The sequence below is a fragment of the Stegostoma tigrinum genome, chromosome 1, assembly GCF_030684315.1.
Source record: "Stegostoma tigrinum isolate sSteTig4 chromosome 1, sSteTig4.hap1, whole genome shotgun sequence".
Lineage (NCBI taxonomy): Eukaryota > Metazoa > Chordata > Chondrichthyes > Orectolobiformes > Stegostomatidae > Stegostoma > Stegostoma tigrinum.
The window spans coordinates 188792137-188810400 of record NC_081354.1 but is presented as its reverse complement, the minus strand read 5'-3'; the positions used below and the strand labels follow the sequence as shown (position 1 = coordinate 188810400).

At 46.5% G+C, this 18264-nt stretch overlaps 1 protein-coding gene across 3 annotated transcripts in view; it reads left to right on the top strand.

Annotated features, from left to right (window-relative positions):
- wdr54 (WD repeat domain 54) overlaps positions 1 to 18264 on the top strand; it is a 90894-nt gene that overhangs the window by 32149 nt on the left and 40481 nt on the right. The window contains exons 3-5 of one of the 3 annotated variants that reach the window (XM_059650757.1): positions 4854 to 4916; positions 6633 to 6699; positions 15112 to 15165. In XM_059650757.1, the coding sequence (XP_059506740.1) occupies positions 4854 to 4916; positions 6633 to 6699; positions 15112 to 15165 (184 nt within the window). Of the gene's footprint in view, positions 1 to 4853; positions 4917 to 6632; positions 6700 to 15108; positions 15166 to 18264 lie in introns of all 3 variants that reach the window. The other 2 variants (XM_059650756.1, XM_059650762.1) reach the window with 2 other exon arrangements.

Genomic DNA, 18264 nt, shown 5'->3' with positions numbered 1-18264 from the left:
AGACTTTTTCCTAGGGTGGAGGTAACTTTTACGAGGGGACATACTTTTAAAATGAAAAGATGATGATTTAGGGGAGACGTCAGAGGTAGTTTCTTTACTCAGAGAGTGGTAGGGGCATGGAATGCATTTCTGGAGACGGTAGTGGAGTCGGTCTCATTAGGGACATTTAAGCAGCTATTAAATAGGCCTATGGATGATAGTATAAGGTAGTGGGGTGGAGGTTAGATAGTCCTAAGATTTCAGGTAAAAGTTCAGCACAACATTGTGGGCTGAAGGGCCTGTACTGTGCTGTACTGTTCTCTGTTCTATGTCCTATCACAGCTGTGCTGAAGGATGGCAGTACGTAGGATTCAAGCAGTGAGGCAATATGGGCAGAACTCAGAAACAGAAAGGGTGCAGTAACAATGCTGGGGCTGTACTAAGGCCTCCCAACAGCGAGCGTGAGATAGAGATACAAATATGTCGACAGATTATGGAAAGGTGTAGGAGCAACAAGATGCAGGTGATGGGAGATTTTAATTTTCCCAACATTGACTGGGATTCACTAAGTGTTAGGGGTTTAGATGGAGCAGAATTTGTAAGGTGCATCCAGGAGGAGTTTCTGGAGTATATGTAAGTAGCCCAACTCGGGAAGGGGCCATACTGGACCTGGTGTTGGAGAATGAGCCCAGCCAGGTTGTTGAAGTTTCAGTAGGGGATTACTTTGGGAATAGCTATCACAATTCCGAAAGTTTGTCCATCAGTTTTAAAACACTGATGGACAAAGATAAGAGTGGTCCTAAAGGAAGAGTGCTGAACTGGGGGAAGGCCAACTGTAGCAAAATTTTGCGGGAGGTGGGGAATGCAGATTGGTTTGAAGGTAAATCCACATATGAAAACAGACGAAGCTTTGGTAGAATATTGGGAAAGTAGGACCAATCTGAAACAAGTAATGAAGAGGGCTAAAAGGAGTCATGAAATATCTTTAGCAAACAGGATTAAGGAAAATCCCGAAGCCTTTTATTCGTACATAAAGAGCAAGAGGGTAACATAAGAAAGGGTTGGCCCTCTCAAGGATGAAGGAGGGAAGTTATGCGAGGAGTCCGAGAAAATGAGTGAGATTCTTAGTGAGCACTTTGCATTGGTATTCACCAAGGAGAGTGACATGATGGATATTGAGGTTAGGACTAGATGTTTGATTACTCCATGTCAAGTCAGCATAAGGAGATGGGAAGTGTTGGGTATTTTAAAAGGCATTAGGGTGGACAAGGCCCCAGGTCTGGGTGGGATCTATCCCAGGTTACTGAGGGAAGTGAGAGAGGAAATAGCTGGAGCCTTAACAGATATCTTTGCAGCATCCTTAAGCGCAGGTAAGGTCCCAGAGGTCTGGAAAATTGCTAATGTTGTCCCCTTGTTTAAGAAGGGGAGCAAGGATAGTCCAGGTAACTATAGACCAGTGAGCCTGACATCAGTGGTGGGGAAGCTGCTGGAGAAGATACTGAGGGATAGGATCTATTTACATTTGGAAGAAAATGGGCATATTAGTGACAGGCAGAGTGGTTTTGTGCAGGGAAGGTCATGTTTTACCAATTGAATAGAATTCTTTGAGAAAGTGACAGTTAATAGATGAGGGAAGGGCTGTAGATGTCATGTGCATGGACTTCAGTAAGGCATTTGATAAGATTTCCCATGGCAGGCTGATGGAGAAAGTGAAGTCACATGGGGTCCAGGGTGTGCTAGCTAGATGGATAGAGAACTGGCTGGGCAACAGGAGACAGACAGTTGTATTAGAAGGGAGTTTCTCAAAGTAGAGAACTATGACCAGTGGTGTTCCACAGGGATCCGTGTTGGGACCACTGTTGTTTGTGATATAGAACATAGAACATAGAACATAGAACAGTACAGCACAGAACAGGCCCTTCAGCCCACAATGTTGTGCCGACCATTGATCCTCATGTATGCACCCTCAAATTTCTGTGACCATATACATGTCCAGCAGTCTCTTAAATGACCCCAATGACCTTGCTTCCACAACTGCTGCTGGCAACGCATTCCATGCTCTCACAACTCTCTGCGTAAAGAACCTGCCTCTGACATCCCCTCTGTACTTTCCACCAACCAGCTTAAAACTATGACCCCTCGTGCTAGCCATTTCTGCCCTGGGAGATAGTCTCTGGCTATCAACTCTATCTATGCCTCTCATTATCTTGTATACCTCAATTAGGTCCCCTCTCCTCCTCCTTTTCTCCAATGAAAAGAGACCGAGCTCAGTCAACCTCTCTTCATAAGATAAGCCCTCCAGTCCAGGCAGCATCCTGGTAAACCTCCTCTGAACCCTCTCCAAAGCATCCACATCTTTCCTATAATAGGGCGACCAGAACTGGACGCAGTATTCCAAGTGCGGTCTAACCAAAGTTTTATAGAGCTGCAACAAGATCTCACGACTCTTAAACTCAATCCCCCTGTTAATGAAAGCCAAAACACCATATGCTTTCTTAACAACCCTGTCCACTTGGGTGGCCATTTTAAGGGATCTATGTATCTGCACACCAAGATCCCTCTGTTCCTCCACACTGCCAAGAATCCTATCCTTAATCCTGTACTCAGCTTTCAAATTCGACCTTCCAAAATGCATCACCTCGCATTTATCCAGGTTGAACTCCATCTGCCACCTCTCAGCCCATCTCTGCATCCTGTCAATGTCCCGCTGCAGCCTACAACAGCCCTCTACACTGTCAACGACACCTCCGACCTTTGTGTCGTCTGCAAACTTGCTGACCCATCCTTCAATCCCCTCATCCAAGTCATTAATAAAAATTACAAACAGTAGAGGCCCAAGGACAGAGCCCTGTGGAACTCCACTCACCACTGACTTCCAGGCAGAATATTTTCCTTCTACTACCACTCGCTGTCTTCTGTTGGCCAGCCAATTCTGTATCCAAGCAGCTAAGTTCCCCTGTATCCCATTCTTCCTGACCTTCTGAATGAGCCTACCATGGGGAACCTTGTCAAATGCCTTACTGAAGTCCATATACACCACATCCACAGCTCGACCCTCATCAACCTTTCTAGTCACATCCTCAAAAAACTCGATAAGGTTTGTGAGGCATGACCTACCCCTCACAAAGCCATGTTGACTGTATTTATATATAGATAAATGATGTGGAGGAAAGTATAGATGGTCTGATTATCAAGTTTGCAGATGACACTAAGATTGATGGAGTAGCAGATAGAGAAGGGGACTGTCAGAGAATGCAGCAGAATATAGATAGACTGGAGAGTTGGGAGGAGAAATGGCAGATGGAGTTCAATCCAGGCAAATGCGAGGTGATGCATTTTGGAAGATCCAATTCAACAGCGAACTGTACAGTCAATAAAAAGTTCTGGGGAGAATTGATGCACAGAGAAATCTGGCTGCTCAGGTTCATTGTACCCTGAAGGTGGCAACGCAGATCGATAGAGTGGTCAAGAAGGCATAGGGCATGCTTTCATTCATTGGCCGGGGTATTGAGTACAAGAGTTGGCAGGTCATGTTGCAGTTGTATAGGACTTTGATTTGACCACATTTGGAGTACTGCACACAGTTCTGGTCACCAAAATACCAAAAGGACACAGTTTAAAAATAAGGGGTAGCCATTTAGAACAGAGTTGAGGTAAAACTTCTTCACCCAGAGAGTGGTGGATGTACGGAAAGCTCTGCCCCAGAAGGTAGTAGAGGCCAAGTCTCTGGATACTTTGAAGAAAGGGATGGATAGAGCTCTTAAAGATAGTAGAATCAAGGGCTATGGGGATAAGGCAGGAACAGGATATTGATTGTGGATGATCAGCCATGATCATAATGAATGGTGGTGCCGGCTCGAAGGGCCGAATGGCCTACTCCTGCACCTGTTGTTTATTGTCTAAAAGGTTGTGGATGCTTTGGAGAGGATGCTGAAGCGGTTCACCAGGATCTTGCCTGGTATGGTGGGTGCTAACTATGAGGAGAGGTTAAGTAGATTAGGATTCTTTACATTAGAAAGATGGAGATTGAGGGGGGACCTGATTGAGGTCTACAAAATCATGAGGGGTATAGACAGGGTGGATAGCAAGAAGCTTTTTCCCAGAGTGGGGGACTCAATTACTAAGGGCCACAATTTCAAGGTGAGAGGGGAAATGTTTAAGGGAGATATGCGCGGAAAATTCTTTACGCAGAGGGTGGTGGGTGCCTGGAATGCATTGCCAGTGGAGGTGGTAGAGGTGGGCACCATAGCGTCGTTTAAGATGTAACTAGACAGATACATGAATGGGCAGGGAGTAGAGGGATACAGATCCTTGGAAAATAGGTGACAGCTTTAGATAGATGATCTGGATCGGCGCGGGCTTGGAGGGCCAAAGGGCCTGTTCTTGCGCTGTAATTTTCTTTGTTCTTTGTACCTGTGACCTCCACTATTTGGAAGGACAAGGGCAGCAAACACGAGGGAACACCACCATCTACAAGTTCCATTCCAAACTCCACACTATCCTGACTCCCGCAGTGACCCTGGATCAAAATCGTGGAGCTCCCTCCCTTTATAGTGTACCACGTGGATTGAGCAGTGCACCATCACCTTCTCCAGAGTACCTAGGAATGGGTAATAAATGCTGGCCCCATCGTGAAACCCACATTCATGAATGAATAAACAGAAATAATAACCCTTTAGCCAGCTGTGATTTCTTTCACATTGTCAGAATATAAAAGTAGATATATTATTACTGAGATAACATGCTGCATGAACACAGCAGGCCGAACAGCATCAGAGAAGCGGCTTCATACCGTGTTATCTCAGATTCTCCAGCATCGGCAGTTCCTACTTATCTACGTTATTACTGAACATCTTTCCTCTGTCTTCCTCCAGGCTTCATGGTGTGTGTTACCTTCTCGCATTCTCCTCGTACTGGCATCACAGAAAGGCATTCAGGTAGGGGTGGGGCTAAAGTCAGTCTGAATATATACATCTACAGTATAATCTCATTTAATTGTTCAAGTCTCTTTGTGAGCTCTTCCCACCACATGATGTCTACAAGGTAGCTGTGCTGCTTTTAATCTGACTGTTTGTGCATCCCTGATTTTAATTGTCCAGCAGTGTTGGCTGAGTCTTCAGATGCCTTCATTCCACATTTGGAATTCCCTCCTGCACCCCTCTAGCTTACTATCTTTCTTAGGACACTCCTTAAAACCAATGTCTTTGCCCGGTCTTGGGGCATCTGATCTAATATGTCCTTGTGGCTTCCTGTCATGTTTTGTTTTGTTGTGTTTCTGTGAAGTACCTTGAGACATTACTGTATAAATATTTTTGTTGCAGTTACCTTGTGAGAAGCTGGTAAATGAAACATTAGTCAAAGTGAATTAAATCCTATTTGTTTTTGGAGTTGGAATTGAAAGGAATCAAAGCTATTGAGACTGACAGTGGAGTGAATTTGTGATTTATATGTATTAATGATAGTATTCAACAATTAACTATTCACCTCATCTCCTACTACAACCATTTATTGAAAGATGGTGAGTGTGTTAAATGGGACAAAATGAGATGAGGAAATTGAGGGTTTATAGTGTGCATCTTGGGACAGAGAGATAGGTTGTGATCAGGAGAGTGATTTAATGAGGAGTGACTGAGTAGCCTTTTCAAACATAGAGAACAGGAGCAGAAGTAATCCATCCAAGCTGACTGCTCCATTCATATTTAGCTATGCAGAGAAACTGTATATACGCTCTGTTTTTTTTTCCGAAGAAAGATCCAGACCCAAAACGTCAGCTTTCCTGCTCCTCTGATGCTGCTTGGCCAGCTGTGTTCATCCAGCTGTACACCTTATTATCTCAGATTCTCCAGCATCTGCAGTTCCCACTGTCTGTAAACTCTGGATGTTCTCTTTAGAACAGAGAAGGCTGAGATAGTACCTCACTGAGGGGTGTGGACAGGGTGGATAGAAAGCAGCTGTTCCCCTTAGTTGAAAGGTAAGTATCAAGGAGGCATAATTTTAAGGTGAAGGGCAGGAGGTTTAAATGGGATTTGAGAAAACAAATTTTCTCCCAGAGGATGGTTGTGACTGGATTCCACTGCCTGGGAGGGTAGTTGAGATGGGAAACCTCATACCTTTGAAAAAGTTCTTGCATGAGCATTAGAAATGTCATAACATTTCAGTGATGAGCCAAATGCTGGAAAGTGGGACTAGTGTAGATTTATAGTAGTTTTGTCAGTGCAAACTTGATAGGTGAAGGCCTTTCCTGTATTGTACAACTCTACAATATGACCATGGTTGATCATCGTACTAAGTACCCTCCTCTTGCTTTCTGCCTATACCCTTTGATCCCCTTAGCCCCAAGAACTATATCTGACTCTTGCTTTGAAACGTTCAATATTTTTGATATCAGCTGCTTTCTGTAGCAGAAAATTCCATAGGTTGTTCTCTTGGATACCAACCGTTGTGTACATTAAATATAGCCCCAAAGTGTTCTCTCTTTTTTTTGTTGATGTGTCTTTAAGACTGCCATACCATTGAACAGACTTCATGATTCTCATCATCGCTGTTGAGTGATTGGGCAGTTTTTATGTATTGGATCAGTCAGTTACAATGTAATAGTTAAAGCAGTGGATGTGTAAGTATTTCTAGTAAACTCATGGCACATGCCTTTACAGATGTATGAATCAGATGGCTCCATCATGGTGTACTGGCACGCAGTGGATACTCCAGAAATGCCAACAGGTACTTGTGAAAAGCTTTGTGCCGAAATACTGCGAAAGGTTTCATTGACAATGTTTCCAATTGATTGATACATTTCTCACAGAAGGGCTGGATGAACCTCTAGGCAATGACAATTACTATATGGAATAGTTAAGCATTGAGATTAAGTTAAAAAAATTCCTGTACCATTTGAAGGTTCACTCACTGCCACCATGAGGTCTATGCTGGGCCCACTCAAGTTCACACTCGGCCCACACGAGCCAATGCTGGTCCCCCTTGTTTCCGCCTTTAGGGAGGTGTAAGTATGGACTCCAAGATCCCTATGTATAACAATGCTCCTAAGTGTCTTCACATTTGTCCGAATTAAACTCGACCTGTCGTTTCTCTGTCTAACTTTCCAGCCGATCTAAAACCTGCTGGATCCTTTGAAATCCTTCCTCACTATCCACAACTCTACCAATTTTAGTGTCATCTGCAAACTTACAAATCAGATCACTGATATTTTCATCCAAATCATTAATATACATTAGAGGGACCAACAGTGATCTTTGCAGAACACCACTGGTTACAGACCTCCAGTCAGAAAAACATCCCTTCACCACTCCCATCTGTCTTTTATGGCCAAGCCAATTTTATATCCAACTTGTCAACTCTCCAAATCTCCAAACCTGTAGATGGGGAACTGGGCCCACATTCTACAGCATTCTGACATAGCTACTTCTGTTTTACTGAAGTTGATAGAGAAATATAGACTGGCCTGAACACTAGATGAATTACTTTAGTCTACTTCAAACAGTATCCTGGAATATCGTACACCTAGGTGACAGATTCCACTTCTAACAGTGCAGTATTCCTCAAAAGCAGCCATGTGTACTATCTAGAAGATGCACTGCAGAAATTTACCAAAGATCTTTAAACTGTACCTTTCACACCCACGACTTCTTCCATCTAGAAGGACAAAGGGCAGCAGATATATGGGAACACCTGCAAGTCCCGTCCCCAAGCCACTTGCTATCCTCACTTGGAAATATACTGCCATGCCCTTAATGTTGCTGGGTTAAAATCTTGGAATTCCCTCACAAGGGGTATTGCAGGTCAACCTACAGTAGGTGGATTGCAGCGGTTCAAGAAGGCAGCTCACAACCGTCTTCTTAAGGGCCAAATACAGACAGGAAATAAAAACTAGCCAGCCAGTGATGCCCACAGGCCATGACCGAATAAAATAAAAACTGCCTCTGTCAGAGCAGCTTTCCTTCAATACTGTATCAGAGATAGTAGGAACTGCAGATGCTGGAGAATCTGAGATAACGAAGTGTAGAGCTGGATGAACACAGCAGGCCCAGCAGCATCAGAGGAGCAGGAAAGCTGATGTTTCGGGCCTATACACTCCTTCAGAAAATTCTGAAGGAGTGGAAAAGGAGTAGAAGGGTCGATTAGTAATTTTGTGGACAATATGAAGGTGGGTCGAGTTGTAGACAGTGCGGGAGGCCGTTCTAGGTTACAAACGGACATTGATAGGATGCAGAGCTGGGCTGAGAAGGGGCAGATGGAGTTTAACCCTGAAAAGTGTGAGGCGATTCATTTTGGAAGGACAAACTTGAAAGCAGAATACAGGGTTAACGGAAAGATTCTTGGCAGTGTGGAGGAGCAGAGGGATCTTGGGTTCATGTCCACAGTTCCCTGAAAGCTGCCACCCAGGTGGATAGAGATGTTAAGAAGGCTAATGGTGCATTTGCTTTCGTTAATAGAGGGATTGAGTTCAAGAGCCGTGAAGTTATGCTCCATCTGTACAAAAGCCTGGTTTGGCCGCTTCTGGAGTATTGTGTCCAGTTCTGGTCGCCTCATTACAGGAAAGATGTGGAAGCGTTGGAAAGGTGTAGAGGAGATTTACCAGGATGTTGCCTGGAATGGATGGAAGGTCTTACGAGAAAAGATTGAGAGCGCTAGGGCTTTTCTCTTTAGAACAATGAAGGATGAGAGGTGACTTGATCGAGATGTACAAAATGATCAGCGGTACAGATAGAGTGGACAGCCAGAGACATTTTCCTGGGGTGGAGGTAGCTATTACGAGGGGGCATAGTTTTAAAGTGAGTGGAGGTAGATATAGGGGAGACATCAGAGGTAGGTTCTTTGCTTAGAGAGTGGTCGGGGTGTGGAATGCATTTCCAGAGAGGGTAGTGGAGTTGACCTCATTAGGGGTATTTAAGCAATTGTTAGATAGGCATATGGATGATAGTATGAGGTAGTGGTGGAGGTGAGATAGACCTTAGGATTAGGGCAAAAGATTGGCAAAACATTGTGGGTCGAAGGGCCTGTACTGAGCTGTACTGTTCTATGTTCTATGTTTCCTCAACGTTAACCCACTGTTTGGACAGCTGTCCCTCACTGCTGCACCTCCGATAATGCTGTAATCCCCTCCCTGGAACCCCTTTCCATAATAGCGCTGTGTGTATTCTGAAAGCAAATGGAATGCAGCGGTTCAAGAAACCAGCTCACTACCACCTTCTCAAGGGCAACTAAGAATGTGCTATAAATTAGAATTAGAATTAGATTTAGCGAGTTTCGAGAAGATTTGTAGCTCGGGTTGACATTCTGGATGTAAGTTTGCTCGCTGAGCTGGAAGGTTTGTTTTCAGACATTTCGTCACCATTCTAGGTAACGTCATCAGTGAGCTTCCAGTGAAGCGCTGGTATTATGTCCCGCTTTCTATTTATGTGTTTAGGTTTCCTTGGGTTGGTGATGTCATTTCCTGTGTTGGTGATGTCATTTCCTGTTCTTTTTCTCAGAGGGTGGTAGATGTGCTCCAAATCAATGTGTTTGTTGATGGAGTTCTGGTTGGAATGCCATGCTTCTAGGAATTCTCGTGCGTGTCTCTGTTTGGCTTGTCCTAGGATGGATGTGTTGTCCCATTTTCAAAGTGGTGTCCTTCCTCATCTGCATGGAAGGATACTGGTGATAATGGGTCATGTCTTTTTGTGGCTAGTTGATGTTCATGTATCCTGGTGGCTATATGTTACCTAGAATGGTGACGAAACATCTGAAAACGAACCTTCTGGCTCAGCGAGCAAACTTACATCCAGAATTAGATTTATTGTTACGTGATCCCACTCCTTTACCAATCTAGTTTAAATCCTCCTTTGCTAGTGTTGCAGAGTGGGGGAGGCATGGGTTCCTCAACAGCTGGGAGGCATGTACGAGGCTGGAAGGAGATACAATAGTCAGAAATAACAAATTGAAGAGACAGGTCAGGCTGGAATAGGTCAGGGAACGAGGAAAACCTGTCGAATTAAATTGTGTTTATTTCAATGCAAGAGGGCTGACAGGTAAGGCTGATGAACTCATGGTGTGGATAGGTGTGTGGGACTGGGATATTATTGCCATTACTTAAACATGGCTAAGGGAGGGACAGGACTGTCAGTTTAATGTGCCAGTGTATAGGTGCTTTAGACAGGACAGAGGTGGAGGAAAGAAGGGAGTGGGAGCTGCATTTTTGATGAAGGGGAGTATTACAGCAGTCGTCAAAGATTAAATAACTGAGGGACCATCCAGTGAGGCTTCTTGCATGGAGCTCAGAAATAAGAAGGGGGTGGTGACATTTTTGGGATTGTACTATCGGCCCCCAAATAGTCAACAGGAATTAAAGGAACAAAATGCATGGAAATTGGAGAGCCTTGCAGGAGCACTGAAGTTGTCATAGCCTCACAAATTTGTTAGATTTGTTAAAATTTTTTAAGTTTCTTAACATAGACTGGGACTGCCCTGGTATTAAGGGTGTAGATGGGTGGAATTTGTTAAATGTGTTCAGGAAAGTTTCCTTAAGCAGTATATATATTGTCCTACTTGGGATGAGGCAAAACTCCACCTACTCTTGGGAAATAGGGCAGGACAGATGACTAGGGTGACAGTGGGGGAGCACCTTGGGACCAGCGACCATAGTTCCATTAATTTTAAAATAGTTATGGAAAAGGACAAAACAGGTCCACAGGTTCAAGTTCTAAACTGGGGCAAAGCGAATTTTGATGGAATTAGGATCTTGCAGGGCTGGATTGGAGTAGTTTGTTTGCAGGCAAAGGAACCTCGGGCAACTGGGAGGCCTTTAAAAGTGTGATAGCTAGAGTTCAAGGTCTGTGTGTCCCTGTGAGGGTGAAGGGCAAGGTTGTCAGGAGTAGGGAATCCTGGATGGCATGAGATATTGAGGTTTTGACCAGAAAAAAGAAGGAGGCATGGCTCAGGAGCAGGCAGCTGGGATCAAGGGAATCTCTGGAGATAAATAGGGGATACAGGAATTTACAGAAGGAGGAAGTCCACATGGTATAAAATTGGCACTAGATACCTTTGGCTGAGATGGTGAACCCAAAGAGATTCTTTAAGTATATTAAAGAAAAAAGAATAACCAGAGAAAGAATAGGATCCCTCAAGGGCCAAAGTGCACATATATGTGTGTAACTGCAGGAGATGGGCGACGTCCTCATTGAACATTTCTCCTCTGAGTTTAATGTGGAGTCAGACATGAAGACTTGAGAACTTGGGGATGTCTGTGGCAATATCTTGGGGACAGTCCTTATCACAGTAGAGGACGTGTTGGAAGTATTAAAACGTATAAAGGTGCTCAAATCTCTTGGTTCTGATCGGATATACCCAAGATATCCTGCAAGAGGCCCTGACTGACAGATTTGCATCAGTTAGCCATGGATTAAGTCCCAGAAGGCTGGAGGGTAGTGAGTGTAGCGCTCTTGCTCAAGGTCTGCAAGGAAAAACCTGGGAATTATGGACCGGTAAGCTTAACATCTTCTGTGGGTAAGTTACTTGAGAAGATTTTGAGGGATAAGATGTACATGTATTTGGAAAAACAGGGCTTGATTAGTAGTCAGCATGAGAGTTCATGCCTCACAAATTTGTTAGGAGTTCTTTGGTGAAATGACCAAGAACGGGCAGCCCTCCGCTCCCTCCGCTCCAACCCCAACCTCACCATCAAACCCGCAGACAAGGGTGGCGCAGTGGTAGTATGGCGCACTGACCTCTACATCGCCGAGGCCAGACGCCAACTCTCCGACACCACCTCCTACCGCCTCCTCGATCATGACCCCACACCCGAGCACCAAACCATCATCTCCAACACCATTCACGACCTCATCACCTCAGGGGACCTCCCACCCACAGCCTCCAACCTCATTGTTCCCCAACCCCGCACGGCCCGTTTCTATCTCCTTCCCAAAATCCACAAACCTGCCTGCCCTGTCGACCCATCGTCTCAGCCTGCTCCTGCCCCACCGAACTCATCTCCACCTATCTGGACTCCATTTTCTCCCCTTTGGTCCAGGAACTCCCCACCTACGTCCGTGACACCACCCACGCCCTCCACCTCCTCCAGGACTTCCAATTCCCTGGCCCCCAACACCTCATCTTCACCATGGACGTCCAGTCCCTGTACACCTGCATTCCGCATGGAGATGGCCTCAAGGCCATCCGCTTCTTCCTGTCCCGCAGGCCCGACCAGTCCCCCTCCACCGACACTCTCATCCGCCTAGCTGAACTCGTCCTCACACTCAACAACTTCTCTTTTGACTCCTCCCACTTCCTACAGACTAAGGGGGTGGCCATGGGCACCCGCATGGGCCCCAGCTATGCCTGCCTCTTTGTAGGTTACGTGGAACAGTCCCTCTTCCGCACCTACACAGGCCCCAAACCCCACCTCTTCCTCCGGTACATTGATGACTATATCGGCGCCGCCTCTTGCTCCCCAGAGGAGCTCGAACAGTTCATCCACTTCACCAACACCTTCCACCCCAACCTTCAGTTCACCTGGGCCATCTCCAGCACATCCCTCACCTTCCTGGACCTCTCAGTCTCCATCTCAGGCAACCAGCTTGTAACTGATGTCCATTTCAAGCCCACCGACTCCCACAGCTACCTAGAATACACCTCCTCCCACCCACCCTCCTGCAAAAATTCCACCCCCTATTCCCAATTCCTCCGCCTCCGCCGCATCTGCTCCCACGACAAGACATTCCACTCCCGCACATCCCAGATGTCCAAGTTCTTTAAGGACCGCAACTTTCCCCCCACGGTGATCGAGAACGCCCTTGACCGCGTCTCCCGCATTTCCCGCGACACATCCCTCACACCCCGCCCCTGCCACAACCGCCCCAAGAGGATCCCCCTCGTTCTCACACACCACCCTACCAACCTCCGGATACAACGCATTATCCTCCGACACTTCCGCCATTTACAATCCGACCCCACCACCCAAGACATTTTTCCATCCCCTCCCCTGTCTGCTTTCCGGAGAGACCACTCTCTCCGTGACTCCCTTGTTCGCTCCACACGGCCCTCCAACCCCACCACACCCGGCACCTTCCCCTGCAACCGCTGGAAATGCTACACTTGTCCCCACACCTCCTCCCTTACCCCCATCCCAGGCCCCAAGATGACATTCCACATCAAGCAGAGGTTCACCTGCACATCTGCCAATGTGGTATACTGCATCCACTGTACCCGGTGCGGCTTCCTCTACATTGGGGAAACCAAGCGGAGGCTTGGGGACCGCTTTGCAGAACACCTCCGCTCAGTTCGCAAAAAACAACTGCACCTCCCAGTCGCAAACCATTTCCACTCCCCCTCCCATTCTCTTGATGACATGTCCATCATGGGCCTCCTGCACTGCCACAATGATGCCACCCGAAGGTTGCAGGAACAGCAACTCATATTCCGCCTGGGAACCCTGCAGCCATATGGTATCAATGTGGACTTCACCAGCTTCAAAATCTCCCCTTCCCCGACTGCATCCCTCAACCAGCCCAGTTCGTCCCCTCCCCCCACTGCACCACACAACCAGCCCAGCTCTTCCCCCCCACCCATTGCATCCCAAAACCAGTCCAACCTGTCTCTGCCTCCCTAACCGGTTCTTCCTCTCACCCATCCCTTCCTCCCACCCCAAGCCGCACCCCCTGCTACCTACTAACCTCATCCCACCTCCTTGACCTGTCCGTCTTCCCTGGACTGACCTATCCCCTCCCTACCTCCCCACCGACACTCTCTCCACCTATCTTCTTTACTCTCCGTCTTCGGTCCGCCTCCCCCTCTCTCCCTATTTATTCCAGTTCCCTCCCCCCATCCCCCTCTCTGATGAAGGGTCTAGGCCCGAAGCGTCAGCTTTTGTGCTCCTGAGATGCTGCTTGGCCTGCTGTGTTCGTCCAGCCTCACATTTTATTATCCTGACCAAGAAGATTGATGAGGGCATGGCAGTAGACATGGTCTATATGGATTTCAGTGAGGCCTTTGATAAGGTTCTACATGGAAGGCTGCTCTGGAAGGTTAGATTGCATGGAATCCAGAGACAGCTGGCAATTGAATACACAGTTGGCTTGATGGTAGTGAAAAGAGAGTAATAGTGGAAGGATGTTTATCTGACTGGAGGCCTGTGACTAGTGGTGCCTCAGGGTTGGGCCCTGGGCCTATTGCTATTTGTTATCTCTATCAATGATTCTTGTCAGTATAAAGTAGTAAATAAGAAATAAAGTTAAAAGTTCCAAATAATAGAGTATTCTTTAGCTATAGGCCTGAGGTTGCTCCATTCTGGACTTTCACCATGCAAACTAGATCTCAGTCCCACAGGGTTGATCTCTTGATCCTTTGGCCTCTACATTGCTGTCTCACCAGGCAACTAGAATCATGCTCTGGGGTTGCTCTAGGCCCCTCTGCTCTTCCATGATTTCACAAACTGCCAGAGTTCTGCCCGGGCACACCAACCTTCTTGTGGCCAACCAGCGAAGCCGTCGCTCTCAGCCCCCAATGGTTGCTGTCACAGCTGTTGCCTCCGTGAACTGGCTCCCTCTAGAAAAAGCTAAGAAGAACTTTAAAAAAACTGCAGAGAAAAGGTGGGAAAAGAAAGAAAGAAGATAACAAAGTGTGAAGCTGGATGAACACAGCAGGCCAAGCAGCATCTCAGGAGCAGGAAAGCTGACGTTTCAGGCCTAGAAGGGTTTAGGCCCAAAACGTCCTCTCTGATGAAGGGTCGAGGCCCGAAACGTCAGCTTTTGTGCTCCTGAGATGCTGCTTGGCCTGCTGTGTTCATCCATTCCCCTGAATGACATTTTATTTTTAAAAAGAACTGTCTCAGCCAGGGCAGTGATTCCTCGGTGCTACCCTCCAAAAGGCCAATTCATACAACATGGGATGTTTTGAGGTGATACAATTGAATTTTCCTTATACTAGTTTAAATTCTAGCTCCCTAGTCTCCTCACTCAGTGAATGATGATGTTTTTGAAATTTGGATATGAAAAGGATCTGAACTAGTGGAAAGATTGGCATTCACTGAGTGGACTGGAGATTTACATACCATACAGAGCAGGTTATGTGCAATGGCTCATTCCTGGACCAAGACACTGTGATGAAGAAGAATTCTGTTTTTTGCCTTTTTCCATTTCCCAGCAGAGGCTGTGTTTGCACGAGGAATCGCAGCTACAAAGAACAACTATATCTGTGTGGGTGAGTACTGAACCTGGAATCGTACGTGAATTATAATAAAGGAATTAGTCCAGCTGGTTCAGTTAGTGTTTGTGATGAATATTCATGCTATATGTTTGATAACTTGGGTCTCTGGGTGAAGTGATCTAACTTGATTTGTGTTTTGATTTTGTTATGAAAGGAAGGCCATAATTTTAGTGTAATATTTGAATTTCGTGAGGGTACTGGCTTACATAGAAACATAGAAAATAGGTGCAGGAGTCGACAATTTGGCCCTTCAAGCCTGCGCCGCCATTACATTCTCCATCATGCTTGACCCGCTGTCCTTTTGCATTTCAGAAACTTATTTGTATCCTCCTTAGTAAAGACAAATCCGTATTATTTGTTTAACTGGTCTGTTAGCTCTTTAAAAACTGAAAGAACTGCAGATGCTGTGAATCAGCAACAAAAACAGAGGTTTAGCTCAGCAGGCCTGGCAGCGTCTGTGAAAAAAAAATCAGAGGTAACGTTTAGGATTCGGTGACCCTTCCCCAGAACTGACGGTAGCTGGGAAAATGTCACTTTATATGCAGAAAATAGGGAGGGGTGTGGGTAACGTGTAAGCGATGGGATAGAGCCCAAGACAAGAGAAGAACAGTTGGACAGACAAAGGAGTTGATAATAAGATAATAAAATGTGAGGCTGGATGAACACAGCAGGCCAAGTAGCATCTCAGGAGCACAAAAGCTGACGTTTCGGGCCTAGACCCTTCATCAGAGAGGGGGATGGGGGGAGGGAACTGGAATAAATAGGGAGCGAGGGGGAGGCGGACCGAAGATGGAGAGTAAAGAAGATAGGTGGAGAGAGTGTAGGTGGGGAGGTAGGGAGGGGATAGGTCAGTCCAGGGAAGACGGACAGGTCAAGGAGGTGGGATGAGGTTAGTAGGTAGCTGGGGGTGCGGCTTGGGGTGGGAGGAAGGGATGGGTGAGAGGAAGAACCGGTTAGGGAGGCAGAGACAGGTTGGACTGGTTTTGGGATGCAGTGGGTGGGGGGGAAGAGCTGGGCTGGTTGTGTGGTGCAGTGGGGGGAGGGGATGAACTGGGCTGGTTTAGGGATGCAGTAGGGGAAGGGGAGATTTTGAAGCTGGTGAAGTCCACATTGATACCATATGGCTGCAGGGTTCCCAGGCGGAATATGAGTTGCTGTTCCTGCAACCTTCGGGTGGCATCATTGTAGCAGTGCAGGAGGCCCATGATGGGCATGTCATCAAGAGAATGGGAGGGGGAGTGGAAATGGTTTGCGACTGGGAGGTGCAGTTGTTTGTTGCGAACTGAGCGGAGGTGTTCTGCAAAGCGGGCCCCAAGCCTCCGCTTGGTTTCCCCAATGTAGAGGAAGCCGCACCGGGTACAGTGGATGCAGTATACCACATTGGCAGATGTGCAGGTGAACCTCTGCTTAACGTGGAATGTCATCTTGGGGCCTGGGATGGGGGTGAGGGAGGAGGTGTGGGGACAAGTGTAGCATTTCCAGCGGTTGCAGGGGAAGGTGCCGGGTGTGGTGGGGTTGGAGGGCAGTGTGGAGCGAACAAGGGAGTCACGGAGAGAGTGGTCTCTCCGGAAAGCAGACAGGGGAGGGGATGGAAAAATGTCTTGGGTGGTGGGGTCGGATTGTAAATGGCAGAAGTGTCGGAGGATAATGATTTGGCTGCGAGGGTGAATAGTTGTTAATGGGGTCTAGCAGTTTAGTGACTAACAACTAGTGGTGTTAATGGCAGATTATGAACATGGAACAGTACAGCACAGTACAGGCTCTTCAGCCCACGGTGTTGTGCCAACCTATTATCCCACTAAGATCAATCTATCCTGCATACCCCACATTTTACTATCATCCATGTGCCTATCCAAGAGTTGCTCATAAGTCTCTGAAGTATCAGACTCCACTACCGCTGCTGGCAGCGCCTTCCACACATCCACCATTCTCTCTGTGAAGAACCAACCTCTGACATCTCCCCTGCACATTCCCCCAATCACCTTAAAATTCTGAGATAACAAGTTGTAAAGCTGAATGAACACAGCAGGCCAAGCAGCATCAGAGGAGCTGGAAAGCTGTTATTTTGGGTCTGGACCCTTCTTCAGAAAACATTTCATCTGCGTTCATCCAGCTCCACAACTTGTTATCTCAGATTCTCCAGCATCTGCAGTTCCTACTATCTCTCTAACCTTAAAATTTTGCCCCCTTGTAACAGCCATTTCCACCCTGGAAAAAAGTCTCTGACTATCCATTCTATCTATGTCCTTCATCATCTTGTAAACCTCGACCAAGTCACCTCTCATCTTTCTTTGCTGCAATGAAAAAAGCCTGAGCTCCCTCAACCTTTCCTCATAAGACCTGCCGTCCAGTCCAGGCAGCATCCTCGTAAGCCTTCTCTGCACCCTCTCAAAAGCTTCCACATCTTTGCTGTAATGAGGTGACCAGAACTGAACACAACATTCCAAGTGTGATAGCAAGGCCTGGTATGTGGGATAGTGGGCTAGGACATAGGAGAGTTTAGGTCCAAAATTATTGATATTGAGTCCAGTGAGCTAGGAAGCTATGCGATAACACTCTGCATCCTCATGACAGTTCACCCTCCCACCCAACGTGGTATCATCTGCAAACTTTGAGATGTTACATTTTGTTCCCTCACCCAAATCATTAATATATTTTGTAAATAGCTGGAATCCCAGCACCTATCCCTATGGTACAGTCTAGTTACTGCCTGCCAATTTGAAAAGGACCCATTAATTCCTACTCTTTGTTAACGCTCTGGCAACCAGTTTTCTATCCATCTTAGTACACTTTCCCCAATCACATTCACTTTATTCTTGCGCACTAATCTTTTTGGGGGACTTTGTCAACACTTTCTAAAAGTCCAAATAAACCACATCAACTGGCTCCCATTTGTCACGGCTACTAGTTGTCTCTTCATAGAATTCCAACAGATTTGTCAAGCATGATTTCCCATTCATAAATCCGTACTGACTCTATCTGATCGTGCCACTGCTTTCTAAATGCACAGCTATAAAGTCTTTGATAATGGATTTGAGAATTTTCCCCACTACCGACGTTAGGCTTACAGGCTATAATTTCCTGTTTTCTCTC